Genomic DNA, 13,853 nt, shown 5'->3' with positions numbered 1-13,853 from the left:
CCCCCACACACACCCCAATCCCCTGCCCCAGCCCAGTGAAAGTGAGTGAGGGTAGGGGAGAGCAAGCCACCGAGGGAGGGGGAATGTAGTGAGTGGGGGCGGGGCCTCAGGGAAGGGGGCGAGGCCTCAGGGAAGGGGCAGGGCTAGGTGTTCGGTTTTGTGCGATTAGAAAGTTGGCAAACCTACTTGAGAGAGAGTGTCCTGTTTACCACTTCCCTTCCCCTCCAGTTTGGGAATCAGTGAGCTAGGCTATAGCACATATATCTTTAAGTATATACCTTGGTTTCTTTGCTTACCTACCTGAAAGAAGTGCTTTCTGGCTTAATTACAATTTAATTACAAATTGCTTTTGAAGTCCTCAGATAAAAGGCTCTTAGTGAAAGAGGACATCTGGCAAACTGATTTCTCCTTTATCTCCCTGTAAAAACAGTGGCCCAAACAAAGGAACGTTTCCCGACAGATCCCATATAAAGAGCAAGCTAACGTGTTCAATATGCTTGAAGGAATTTAAGAGTTTACCGGCACTAAATGGTCACATGAGATCACATGGAGGAGTAAGAGCATCTCCTAATTTTAAACAGGTACCCGTTCATTTTACTTTATTTGGCTCTCTTCTTTTCATGTTAATGTTTGCTGCTTGCTTTGCTTTTCTGTCAACATTTTTTCCCCCCAATTTTGTTTCAGTTAAGCTACCCTCTACGTTAATGGAAATGTGTATAGTTGTGCCTATACATAGGCCAAGAGCCTTGCTTAAAGGTGACTGTCAAAGGGGAGAAAAAAAATGTTTTTTGTGCCTGTGTTTTTATAATGAATAAAGAAACCTTGCAAAACTAAATTTTATTTTTCTGTTTGTTTCGTACATTAGAAATTTCAGGAATGACAAGTCTTGTCTTCCTTATTTTTAGCTGGACTCCTCGGGTGACTGACATATGTTGGAAATGCTTTGAAGACTGTTGAAGGATCAGGCGTGTTAAACCTTTAACATCGAACTTTTCTCTCAAATGTTGAGTTAAACAGATGTTAACAAAAAACAAACACAAAATGAGTTAATTGGCCTGAATAAAAATAACTTATCCTCTCAGTCAGGTTTTTCTGCCTTGGTATCTCTGATGGCATAATCATACTAGTTCTTCTGTTGTCTATTGTCTTCTGTGTTAGACAAGATCTGATTTCTAATGCAAAAAACAAATATTTTTGGAAAGAGATCTTTTTACATTCTACTTTCAGCATAAAGAAGCAATAAAAAAGAGCACAAACTTATTTTTCCTCTTTGCAGGTCATCTTTAAAAGAAATGTTATATGGTTCTTTATCACTGAGGCTGAATCCTATGTATAAGTCATAATTATCTGGCCAATTTTATTCAGGCCAAATATGCAGTCTGAGAAGGGGTGCTACTGTTTGTTTCACACCAGAGCCATTTCTTTCCAGATCACGATGAATACATTTTCACACTATTTTTATAGTCTGTAAATCCAGTAGGAACCCTCTAACTGAGGCTGAAAGCCTGTAATTGTCTGTACAGGATGAAGGAGAGAAACCGCCACAACAGCAGCCGCCTAAAGAGGTGGATAGCCTCGCGCCTATCGTCATGCCCGTTTCTGTCCCTGTAAAGCTTCTGTCGCCTGAGCCCAGTGCACAGCCTGCTACCAACAGTACCACAGTCAAAGACAAGCCTGCCAAATCTGTGTCAGATGACGAGATGCCAGTTCTCATGAAGATGACTTACTCTCCACCGTGCAGTCCAAAAGTGGCCACCCCCTGCTCATCTTCTGTGAGTGCTGCCCTCCTTGCTACTAACTGTGCTGTGATGCTTTTAAATCCCTTTGGTTTTGGTGCAATTACATTTTAAAATATATACACTCTGGGATATTTTAATAAATCAGTGTGGCTCACACCTAGCAGTGAAAGGTGAAGGCCTGTACTATCATGTAAGTAATTCCTCCTTTGTCATCCAGGAATATTAATTTCATCCTTCGTGGAAGATCAATACCCAGAAATAAAACAAATCATTTGAAACATAGTGCGGGGATTTTTGTATTCCACTAAAACAAAGGGATTTATTACCTTTCATTTTTTATTATTTGTGCTTCTTTGTGTTTGTTTTGTTGCTTAAATGCAGCAGCTACTTTCTTCCTGTTCTGATGTAAAATATATTTGTGTATCTTTTTTGCGGTAGATTAAATAGCACTGTATGGTAGTTACTAAAGCTGCATGTTCTAATAAGAAGCTGTGCGGTGTTGCCTGGCCACTGGCACATACAATGGGATCATCTTTTTTTTTTTTTTTCTTTTCCCCCCTTCAGCACGTATCTTAACTATGTGTTAAAACATTGGGACTTCATAAACCCAAAAGGAAAAGTAATGATGATTAGTATTTTCTGGCTTTCATTTAACTCATAAATCTGATATCACCAGACACTATGGTGAAAAGCACATTAGACATGAATAAGACAGAGACTGTCGGACTCTAGTGAAGCATGCACTAAAGCTTTTTACTGAATATGGGCTTAGCAAACAGTTTAATTTACTACACTTTCTAGTGCAACAACATCAGAAATCTGCTACTGCAGTGTAATTGTGAAAGGCACAAGAAGGGGTGACTGTTACGAAGTATGACTACTGCCCATACAGCGAAAAGTAGTAGGTCTGCCTCTCTCTCTCTCTCTCTCGTTGAGTGGCCCATTGAGGACAACATGAACTCTTGTCAGTGATATCTAAAAATATTTCTGGATTTACACACACTTTATTTTTTTTAAATGAATTTCCCTCCTTTAGCTAGTGCAGACTTCCACCTTCTGTAGTAACACTGAAGTCAGCATCTCTCCTTTTGCTGATAGCTCAGCAGTGTAGTTTCTCCTTTCTATTTCTAATCTCCTGAGAGGGATGGCTGAAGCCTTGAGCTCCACTGTGTGCTGTGTGCAGTTTTCCTTTGGAGATTCTGGGCCAGATGTTTAGGTTTGTGCATGTACATTTACCACAATTTCATATGCAGTTGCAGTAACTGATTCTGTAGTGGCCAATTAGGCATCTGATTGGCCACTTGTGCACTCAACCACCCAGGGTTATGCATGCCATCCTGTTTATTACATGTATAAATTATGAACACGCAGTTCTGAACTCGACCTCGGTTTTTTATACTAGCAGTGGAAACGTATTAGAGTAGTGAAGGAGCTGCATTCACTTAGAGATGGTGAGCAGATTTGTGCTATTCTGAGGAACAGTAACTGTTTTGCTTCAATCACATTGTGTCTCAAGCCTTACAATGAACAGGTCCCGAGGACTGATTTGTAAAGTCACTTTTTTTTAGTGAATGCCTTTTTAATGAAAGCAAAAGGAAACTAAATACCCTGCAACAGCAGTGCACAGTGAAGTGAATCAGATAGTAAATGGGCATTCCATTGTGTCCCAGTATTAAACATTTAGGTTCTCATAGAGTACTAGAGAATGCATTCAATGCTGGACCTAAGCAACAGTGTCTGGAACTTCAGGGAATTAGAGAGCTAATACTGAGTTGTGAGGCCAAGAACATCGGGGACTTATTTAATATTCAATGTGAAGATTTTTCAAAAATGCCATATTGCATTTCCTATACTGAGAGTGCCCTTAACCATTTGATGTAGTGGCATAGAGAGCAATGGCTCATGGGAATTTAGTTCCAGTGCCTTATTTCACTCCAGCAAGAGCTGAGTACTAGATATAATAATAATCTGCTCTGTACTTTTTTTGGCTTAACTTACCAGGGTTTCTAGTCAAAGAGGTAGATACGGAGCTGATAGTAAAACTGAGAGTCCTTCTCCTACCCCCAAATTGCAGACTGACTGTTAGAATGAAGAGATGATCAAAGGAGGCTCATAAGTCCTGTTTTCTCATTCTGGGTACAATCCCACAAACACCTGGGCATGTAACTTTTGGTCACATGAGGAGTTCCAATGACTTTAATGTATGAGAAAAGTAGTTACAGGAGGGAAAAGGCAAAAATTTTTCTACTGTTACTACACAGAGAAAGTCACTAGCAAAATAAAACATTTGTCAGATGAAGAAAAAAGCGAGGAAAATAAGTTCCACTTTGACTTCATGGGGACTATTCCTGTGAATGTTACTCATGTGCATAAGTTTTTTGCAGGACCAGGTTCCAAGACTACTCACGTGGAAGCTGTTACAAATAAAGCACAGAAACGGATTTGTACCCTCTCTATTTCTGAATTCCATCATCCATACTGTTCATGTTTTTTTATTTAAAACTGGTAAACAGTTTAAAAAAAAAAAAGATGCAAAGCATAAAATGGAAAGTTTAAGAAACTATAGATAGTGTTTGTATTACAGTAGTGTCTGAAGTCCCCAGTGGAAATTGAGGTGGCCTGGTACAAAACATAGTGAGACAGAATCCCTGCCTCAAAGAGTTTATGGTCTGAATAAACACACACAAGATGGGAGGGAGGACAGAGGCTCCTAGAGGTAAACTGTCTCACTCTGGGTCAGTGGCTGAGCTGGGAATAGCTCCCACATTCCCAGAGTCCCAGCCAACACCCTAGCTATTGTACCACACTGCCTCTTTGCGAAAAGGAAGGAGCAGACACGTAATTTGAGGTTCTGATCAGACCTCTGCTATATTTCTTGATTTTTTCCCCCCATCTTTTCTTTCTCCTTTTTGAACATTGGATGTTCACCATCATGACTGACTCTGTAGTACATGGCTATTTTTCACATTCCCCTGTGATTTTTCATTGCTTTCAATGTTTTTAATCAGCCCTCCTTAAAGATACATTTTCCTGCAAAAGAAAAATATGTTCAGAACTTAAATTTTTGGGGAGGAAAAATCACCAGATGTTGAAGGGATATAGCTATGATCTAACAGAGAGGGCAGGACCTCTGCAATAGAGAACAGTTCCACAAGCTGGAATGTGTTAACAGCGGGAATAAAAGGTGACAGTGTTAATGTTCTTTTAACATACTTTTTATTGGGTGAGTATGCTTGTCAAGAGCCACCCATGGTGTTTAGATATATTATCTGAACATGTTGAGTAATTTATTTTTATATAGTAGTAATATTAACCAGATGATATAGAAATTTTGGTGTATCTTTATCTAGCCAAGAAATTATCTTCTCCTCCCCCCATGTTTATCATAAATGAGATCTTAAAACCTAAGCACCTGAAAGTAGTATATTTTAAACTAAGAATGTGTACCATCGTTATGTGCATTCTTAAAAAGCTACCTAACCATTTTCCCTGAAAATCAGATTTCAGATTACATAACCCCAATTGCTGTCACTTTTTATAGACCAGGGTGGTACAGTGTTTCATGTCTTTAATCTCAAAATTATTGGAATGTATAGTGCTGTTATGTCCCCAGTTCTCATCCGCTACCATTTTCCCTGCCAAGAAAAGAGAAAATTAATACAAGATTCCTTGCAGCTGGATTCCACTCAGCCCATAGAAATGTAGTGATAAGAGAGAGAATTTGGATTTATTACATTTTCCCCCTCTCCTGCCAGTGACAATGCTGCAGTTATTCCACTGAGCTCAAATGTGTCCATCCTACTAAAGCCAAGTAGTTGTGTTCGAAAACATTTAACTTTCTAATAAACTCAGACATTGGGGGGTAGATGGAGCAACTTCCAGATGACCAGTATAAATTCTGTGTAGTTAGAAATAAGTGTGAATGTGAGGGGTGCTGGTAAAAAAAAATGCCCCATTAACATCTTGGAGCCAGGTCTTCTCTTTAGCCACTAAACACTCGCAGCGGCAAAGGCCACTCTTCCATGGGCCTAACCAACTTTTTTGAAGTCCTTCTCTGATGTGGAGTGATGATTTCTGAATTTGGAAAAGTAATTAATTCTTTCTGTCTTAAACCAGTTGTAGTGTTGGTATTTTGTCATATGGGCACCTGTTGGCTTAAAAAAACTCAAAAACTGGACTGAAACTGTCAGACTTATTCCATGTAGGGCCCTGAACAGCCATCAGTTTCCTGTCATCATTAGCTGTGGGAAATTGTAGGTAATTAATGTAACCCAAACTAATCATAGCTGTGTATTTGAATGCTATACATTTTCATTTAGGAACTTAGCAGAAAACAGCCTCAAAGTGCTGCAAAATTGGAAGAAGACTTCAAATCCCTGCAGGACAAGAAAAAATATCGACATAGACCTGAACCACTCTTCATACCTCCTCCTTCCTTCAACTTCAGTGCGTCTTACTCAGGAGCTACGCTGTATCAAAGCCAACTTCGCTCTCCCCGCATTCTAGGAGATCATCTCCTAGACAGGACACATGCATTTCCTCCCTATACCCCACCACCTATGCTTAGCCCAGTACGCCAAGGATCTGGGCTCTTCAGCAGCGTTATCACATCTCATAATGCATCTCACCCTCAGCTGCCACTTACTCCTTTAACACCCACTCCACGGGTGCTCCTATGTCGATCTAGTAAGTATTTTATTTAATGTAGCACTTTCTCTGAGCCCAAATCCACATCTTACATAAAACACTATTATGTTATATTATATTCCCTGTGTGCTTTCTGTTTCTAAATAATCATCTTTGGAGGAGGACAAGACATATACACAAACTACTGTTACTTTTCCTGTTCAACAGTTTGTTTTTCCAGATATGTACATCTCTTCTAGATATTATAGTGTTGAGTCTAAACCAGGAATTGGACAGGTTAATTTCAAATGGAAAGATCAGAATATATTTATTTCAAAGGAGACAGTGTTTGTAACTAAAGAGAAGCCTGCTCAAATGGGCCAAGGGGGACATACCTGTTTTGGTATTTTACAGTTGTTTGGTTTTAAGCACTTATTCAGTTCAGGAGAAGAAATTTTTTTATTGTAACATCAGGCTACATGACTGCGGTAGCAAATATTTTGTTTAAAGCCCAACATACATATGTCAAGACACTGTTAGTTTTTATATATCTATATCTATCTATCTGTATCTGTGTGTGTGTGTGTGTGTATATATATATATATATATATATATAGCATACGCATAGAAAAGATCTTTAAGGTGTGTATGGGGGATAATCTATATTAGCTATACTGGAAGAGTCTGTCCAAGGTAGAAATAACATCTTAAGGTGTGATTAAGTAACTTAGAAATGGACCCCAGTATGTCAGAGAACTTAATTTACTTATTATAAATTAACTGTGCAAGCAAAGCAATTCCTCAAATTTCCAGAGACACATTTCTGTTTGTGTAGTGTTGCAAAACACATAAACTAGGTATTTAGCAGCATGGTTCAGGTGATGAATTAAGATTTTACTTACTGGACCATTAAATTTATCCTGTAACCCAAAAGAATAGATGTATTTAAATTATCTTCTGTCTTAGATCCTTGAAGATCCCCCGTTTTTGACAATTTTACATCTACATTTTCTTCACAACCACCAGCCTTCTGGTCAAAAATCACTAGGTGATACACCCTTCATAGTCCATCAGTAGTCCTCAGTTATCTGGACATGTTGCTGTTAATGTTCTGTTCCCTCTCCTTGCTTCCCCTTCTGTATTCCCATCTTCTGCGATCAGTCCCTTTTAATAGATTAAAAATTTGACTGCTAGCTTTCTCGAGTTAGCAAAATGGATAAATCAAGATGCCTCTTTGATATGTTCTCTAGTGGGCACTGACATCCTGTTTATAAAACTATTGTTGGCAGTCCTAGTCCTCTATCCTGCAACGTCTCCTCTTCCTTCCTGCTCTTTGTAGAATATGATCAGAACTTGGTTTTGGCCTTCTCCTAATTCTAGGAAGTAGTCCAGGGCCACCTGAACCTTCTGTCACCATTGTATCCCCCTTAAACTCTGGTCCTTGGTTTCTTCAGAGGTACAGTAACACGGTGATAGCTGACCTGGATTTTGGGGGTTTGGCTGCGGTGTTTTTTCTTTCTTTTCTGGTAACTGTGTTGTATTTCACTGATTTGCAAAATCACCTCTTCAGGGCCATAAATACATTCTCAGTGCTTTACTAACAGAATGTTAGTACATGTTTCCTGACCCATAGTTTACAATTTAAACAAGTCACAGGACAGTATATCAGTTAAGGGAGTCTGTGGGGGTTATTGATGAGAAAAGGAAGTAGAAGAGATTTATGGAAGAATTAATTTTAAAGAGGTTTTTGGAGGAGGAGGAGTGTGCACTTAGCATATGATGACTGGAGACCATCCTAGGCATGGGTGGCAGCATGATAGGAGGTACAAAGTAATATGTATAACCAAGTGTGTAGATTATAAAGAAAAATGTAAAATCGTTCAGAGTGGTAGACAGTGTGGAAATTGGTGCTATTGAAAATTGCAGCTATGCCCAGCTGCACTGTACCTAGTTTCTTAAGGCCCCTGGTACATTCAGGCCAGTGCACCAGCTATAGCCCAATGTTTCATTAATTTCTATGGAACATTTAATAGAAGGATAGCAACACAACTGGGGGCAGTGGAGGACCAAACATGATGTGCTAGTTAAGAAAATAGCTTTCTAAACAGAAAATCAAATCCCTGTTTCTGTTTCAGATAGTATTGATGGAAGCAGCATTCCAGTGACTCCAGGGCCTGGAGAACAGACTGTTGATATAGAACCGTAAGAAACATTTATCAATGTGTATCACTTTACAGCGTACCTCAGCCAGCTCACCCTCTCTCACCTAGAGAATGTGATCTTGTATATTTTGAACAAGGCAGGTAATACATACTTCTTGGCTGGAGGCACTCAAGGCTATACCAGTGTAAACATTGGCTGGGTCACTGACAGCAGAAGGTCTGCTAGAGATGAGATTGTGGCACTGCAAACCAGCCATGGCTTCAGGGGAAAGCTGTAAAGGGCCAGTGAAGTCACAAAATTAGCCGGTGCTGGCTGGAAAAGAGTGTGACCACAGCATTCGGGCAGCATGTTGATTCAGTACTTTCCCTGGCAGCCCTCCTGTGGAGTTCTGGGAGATATTAAACTTCCCTTCCCTTCTTGGGATGCTAAGAGAGGACAGAGACAGTGTTATCACCACCAGCCCTCTACTGAGGTGTGTCATCCCGTGTGGGTTAGGGAGGTATAATTGACTGCATCTGGCCTGTTCACTGTACTGTAACGATATCCATCCTCCCTCTCTCTCTCTCTTCTGGGACTTAAAACCTGCTTCCCAGTGCAATTAAACTGTGTTGGAATTGTGCACAGCTTTTTGAACATTAGGTCTTTATAATATACTAATTGCCTCAGTGAGAGCAGAGTTCACTGAATATTATGTTGTAAGATAGTCTGACACCATTTCGTGTCAGACCATTGTGATGTGCGATGCAAGGACCTCTTGATGCTCATGGGCAGAGGACACAGGGGTCCACAGGTTTATGGGGATCCCCTGGCTTTACCAAAATAGATCACGTATCATGCTGGTGGTCATAATCATTGCAAAATGTATGTGCAGATAATGTGTAAGGAGTTATATATACGTGCTGAAAATTATATCTTTAAGGCCTTGGCATTAAAGGCTGGTCAATCAAAGGTAGCATGCATTGAGACAGACTTCTCCAAGTGAGAGACACTTATCTCCCTGGCTGACCATTGTATATCTTAGAGCGGAAATCTACTTGCATATTGAATCAAGTGCTAATGAATAGATTGTGAAAAAACAAAAACAGCAGGGATTAGCCTGTTTACAAGTAAAGACAATGAATTTTGGGGAGTGTAACTGGGGTATGGAGGGGGACCTGGGATCGGCTGTGAAGACAAACTGACAGTGGGCTTGATCTAATGAAAGTACCGTCTCAGACATCCTGATTTAAAACACTGGGGAAAAGGACTTGGGATGAGCTATGTTGTACGAGACAAGGGAATATTTTATAGGTTAAATTTAGGCTCTAGCAAGCATGTAATAAGTTTGTTTTATATGTAACCATTTGTTTCTGATACTCTTTCTTAGTATCATTTGAATCTCTGTTCTTTGGTAATAAACTTTCTTGTTTTCACTATAAATATATCTAAGTGCAGTGTGTTAAGTGGATGGCTATCTTGAGTTAAAACTAGTAATTTTTGTGTACTATTCCTTTGGGAGTAGTGAATCTATGAATTTCATGAGTGTTCGGTGGAACAAGAGCTGGGCACTCCAGAGGGATGCTTGGAGGTTGGTGTGTACCTATTGCTTGCCTGCAGAGGGACAGTGGAGCCCACGGGCTTATGGGGGAGTACTTGTTCTGTTTGTGGCCTGGGTTGTCAGGGAGCTGACTCCTGGCAGGTACAGACAAGGCTCACTCCTGCTAAAGGTGCTTCACAGCCCTGGGTACTCCTAGGGAGCGTCTCAACTGTGTAATTATTTTTGTTTGGCATAAAATAAAAAAAATTACTCTTTTCTCTGTAAATCTTACAACTGAGATCTCTGTTTATTTACAGACAGATCAATATTGGATCAAGATTCCAGGCTGATATTCCTGAACTTCAGGATCGATCTTCAATGGGGAGAGAGATGCACAAGGCAACTTTGGTTTGGAAACCGTGGCCAGAACTGGAAAACAAAGTCTTCCAGCAAAGAGGTACTGCGTTATGCCATTTGAATTGTTTACTGCAAACACTATATTCAGTATAGACATCTCCACATATTTCTCACTCTCATACTATTTTTTTTTACGTTGAAAAGGTTATACAGATGTTGCAATATCTGATCAGTTTTAATTTGATACATTTGAGAATTATTACAGAAAAGTGCAATGAAAACATCAAGAACTATGTGCACATTTCAGAATGAAAACTTTATACTCTATTGTGTTTTAGTTGGCTTTGCAGAATCCTTGGTTTTAGGGATCTGGCTGACATGTTTCAATATTTAACAGGATCCTTTTTGTTTCTGACAGTGGAAGACCTTTTAAATATGTGCTGTTCAAGCGTGTTACCTGGCGGAGGAACTAACTCAGAATATGCATTACACTCCCTCTTTGAGTCCAAAGGGGATATTATGGTAAGACAAGAAGCTGAAGAGAAAGGTTCACTTCTCCTTTACCTTGGCAGCATTGGAAAATGAAGGTTATTTACTTGTATTTACTCTGCATATTGCCACTTACAGATTTTGCACTGCCTGGTGCACCTTAAAGGTAGAACCTTATCCAAGCAGTATGTTAGAACTCACATGTGCTCCCTCTCCTCCCTCAGTGTCTCCGAACATTGAGGTTGACTGGGAGCACTGCACCCTCTACTGTTTCAGTTCCTGCCACCGCCAACCCAGATAAACTGCTGTAGGACTTTGAGAAAGAGGGGAAGGTGGGGGGGAAGTGTGAATATGCAGAATAGTCTTGAAGAATTCTGGTTAAGAGTAACCTTCCTTTCTTCTGCAAGTGGCTTTGCATATCCCCGTTTGTGGGTAAGTTCAGCAAGCAGTGGTGAAAACTCAGGAGGAGCGAAACAGAGTCCTAATTAAAGGACTGAAGTTCTGATGTACCAAATTTAACATCCACTCCTGAAGCAAAATCCAAAGCATAATGTTTAGTAAAGGCATGCATGGGCACCGACTTTCTAATGTGCTGGGGGGTGCTCAACCCCTGGCTCTGCCACAGGCCCTGCACCCACTCCACCCCTTCCTCCAAGGCCCCACCCCACCTTTTCCCACCCTTGCTCCATCCCTGCCCCACCTCTTCCCACCCCGTTTTACCCCCTCCCCCCAGTGCACCCGATTTTTGGGTCTTTTTCCTATATAGGCTCCTATTACCCCCTACTCCCTGTCCCGATTTTTGACATTTGCTGTCTGGTCACCCTAGTTCCAACCCTGGAGCACCCACAGAGTCGACACCTATGAAAGTATGGACTCACTTCCAAGAAGTAGCCATACAGATTTCTCCAATAGGAACATGTTTAAGGCAAGCAAAAGATGCTGCCATATCCCTAGTAGAATGAGATCTTAAAACAGTAGGCACAGGGACTGCTGCTAAAACTTGTAACATTTAATGATACATTGTTTAACCCCTCTGGAAATAGTTTTAGGAGATATTCTATCAGCCATATGGGTTTTCGCATAAGAAGCAAATAACCTAGATGACTTCCTAAAACTTTTAGTTCTGTTTAAATCATATGCTAAAAACCTTTCTGGCATCTAAAGTATGTAACACAGATTCCCTTTTATTAGCATGTGACTTTAAGCAAAATTCTGGTAAATTAATAGACGGATATGAAACGCAGATACAGTTTTTAGTAGAAATCTGAGATCAGGTCTAAGAACCACTTTGTTCTGATAAAAAAAATAGTAAATGGCAGATCAGCCATCAAAGGATACAATTCACTCACCCCTCTGGCTGATGCTATACCAATAATAAACACAGTTTTAATAGATAAGTAAAATAAAAAATACTCTGCCAAAGGTTTAAAAGGCAGCTTCGTGAGCATAGATACAACCAAATTAAAATCCCATTGTGGAATTGGTTCCCTCAAAAAGGCATACATATTAGATAACCCCTTCATAAGCCTTTAAATTGTATCGCACACAAACAATGGTCCTTGCCCTGTCCTTTAGCAACCTGTCACTTTAGCAACCAATTGTCCAAATATGGGTAAACAAAGATGCATAGTTTTCAGAGATGGATCGCTGCTACAGAAAGGTACTTTGAAGACTCCTGGCATTGGGAGACGGCTTAATGGAAGAAACTTGTACTGAAAATGTCTTTGTGCCACTACAAAATGAAGGTGGAAAGGATGATTTTTCCAGAGAGAAATATGCATCCTGTAAACCAAGAGTTGCGAACCAATCCATAACTGAAAGCAAGGGAATTGTGGAGGCCTGGGTTAGCATTCAAAACTGGAATTTCCAAGTGAACCTGTTCCATTTTCTTAAATCTAAAATTGGATGGAAATCTTTTTTTCCCCTGTGCCAAGAAGTACTTTGAATAAACCCTTGACCTACAGATGTTTAGATGCTTCTTTGACTGCAACTGTCAGGATCAATTTTTAAACTTCTGACAGAAGAATAATCGTGTGAGAAGATGTCCTGAAAAGTGAAGGATTAGGGGAGAATAGGTAACTTTTAAAGTTGTATAGCCCTTTTCTATAATTACTAGGACTCTCAGTTCCAAGGTAATAGACCTCCAAATGTCAGTGAAATAGGCCAGCTTGTCTCCATACAAAGGAAGGGGGAGGCATCCTTGCCAGTTGCTCCACAACTCTTAATCCTGAGGTCAAAGCTCAGACCTTAGGTCTGGATTGGAGAGCAGTCAGCTGAACAGACAGTGCCTTTGACATCTTGATGGGTTTAACCGGAAGTTCCAACAAAACAGGAATAGGAGCCAGAACCGACCAAAAACCCTAATCCCCGGGATCATTTAAGCATTTTATTCTTGCTAGACAAAGCAACTGGAACTGAAACAGTCCTCTTAGTCTTCAGCTCTGGTGATCTCCCAGAACCCAGCAGTTAGCAGCAGGAGCTTCTATAAGTAGGAGCGCAAGCAGTCTATTTTGTGTCTCCTTAAAAAGTCTGGCTGTAAAGGTCTGGGAAATAGAACAGTCAGAAGGACAGGGGCCTTCCCCAAGGCACTTAAGGCACCTAACGATTGTCCAGCACTCGGAAGACATCTGGGCATGAAGCACAACTCTTAAAACCTGGCTGCTGCTGTTTCTTCAGTTCCACTGTTACAAAGAACCGAACCTACAAACTCTGCTAGCTAACTATACTGTAGCTGCCTTAAACTACACTTAACACTAAAACAAACAACTATTGCAAACTGTCCAAAGGTACTGAATAGAAGAGAACCCTGAATCTGATAGACCCTTCCATCTGGCACAGTGGTTGGAAAGTACTGAGACAGCAGAGGCCACAGCGCTGCCTTGTGTAACCTCACTATGAGAACGTTTGGAGATGCTATAGGAAGCAGCAGGAAGGGGCGCCACAAGCTATAGCAGTCAGTGCTT

The 13,853-nt window shown here is 40.4% G+C and overlaps 1 protein-coding gene across 11 annotated transcripts in view; it reads left to right on the top strand.

Moving 5' to 3' along the window:
• Positions 1-13,853, top strand: part of TRERF1 (transcriptional regulating factor 1) — a 145,708-nt gene that overhangs the window by 114,103 nt on the left and 17,752 nt on the right. For 9 of the 11 annotated variants that reach the window (XM_032787184.2, XM_032787183.2, XM_032787182.2 and 6 more), the window contains 6 exons: positions 431-581; positions 1,524-1,772; positions 6,059-6,425; positions 8,501-8,567; positions 10,362-10,501; positions 10,820-10,923. In XM_032787184.2, coding sequence (XP_032643075.1) covers positions 431-581; positions 1,524-1,772; positions 6,059-6,425; positions 8,501-8,567; positions 10,362-10,501; positions 10,820-10,923 — 1,078 coding nt within the window. The remainder of the gene's footprint in view (positions 1-430; positions 582-1,523; positions 1,773-6,058; positions 6,426-8,500; positions 8,568-10,361; positions 10,502-10,819; positions 10,924-13,853) is intronic. The other 2 variants (XM_032787190.2, XM_075064357.1) reach the window with 1 other exon arrangement.

This window comes from Chelonoidis abingdonii, chromosome 3, assembly GCF_003597395.2.
Source record: "Chelonoidis abingdonii isolate Lonesome George chromosome 3, CheloAbing_2.0, whole genome shotgun sequence".
Taxonomy (NCBI): Eukaryota; Metazoa; Chordata; order Testudines; family Testudinidae; genus Chelonoidis; species Chelonoidis abingdonii.
This window is presented reverse-complemented; position numbering and strand designations above follow the sequence as displayed.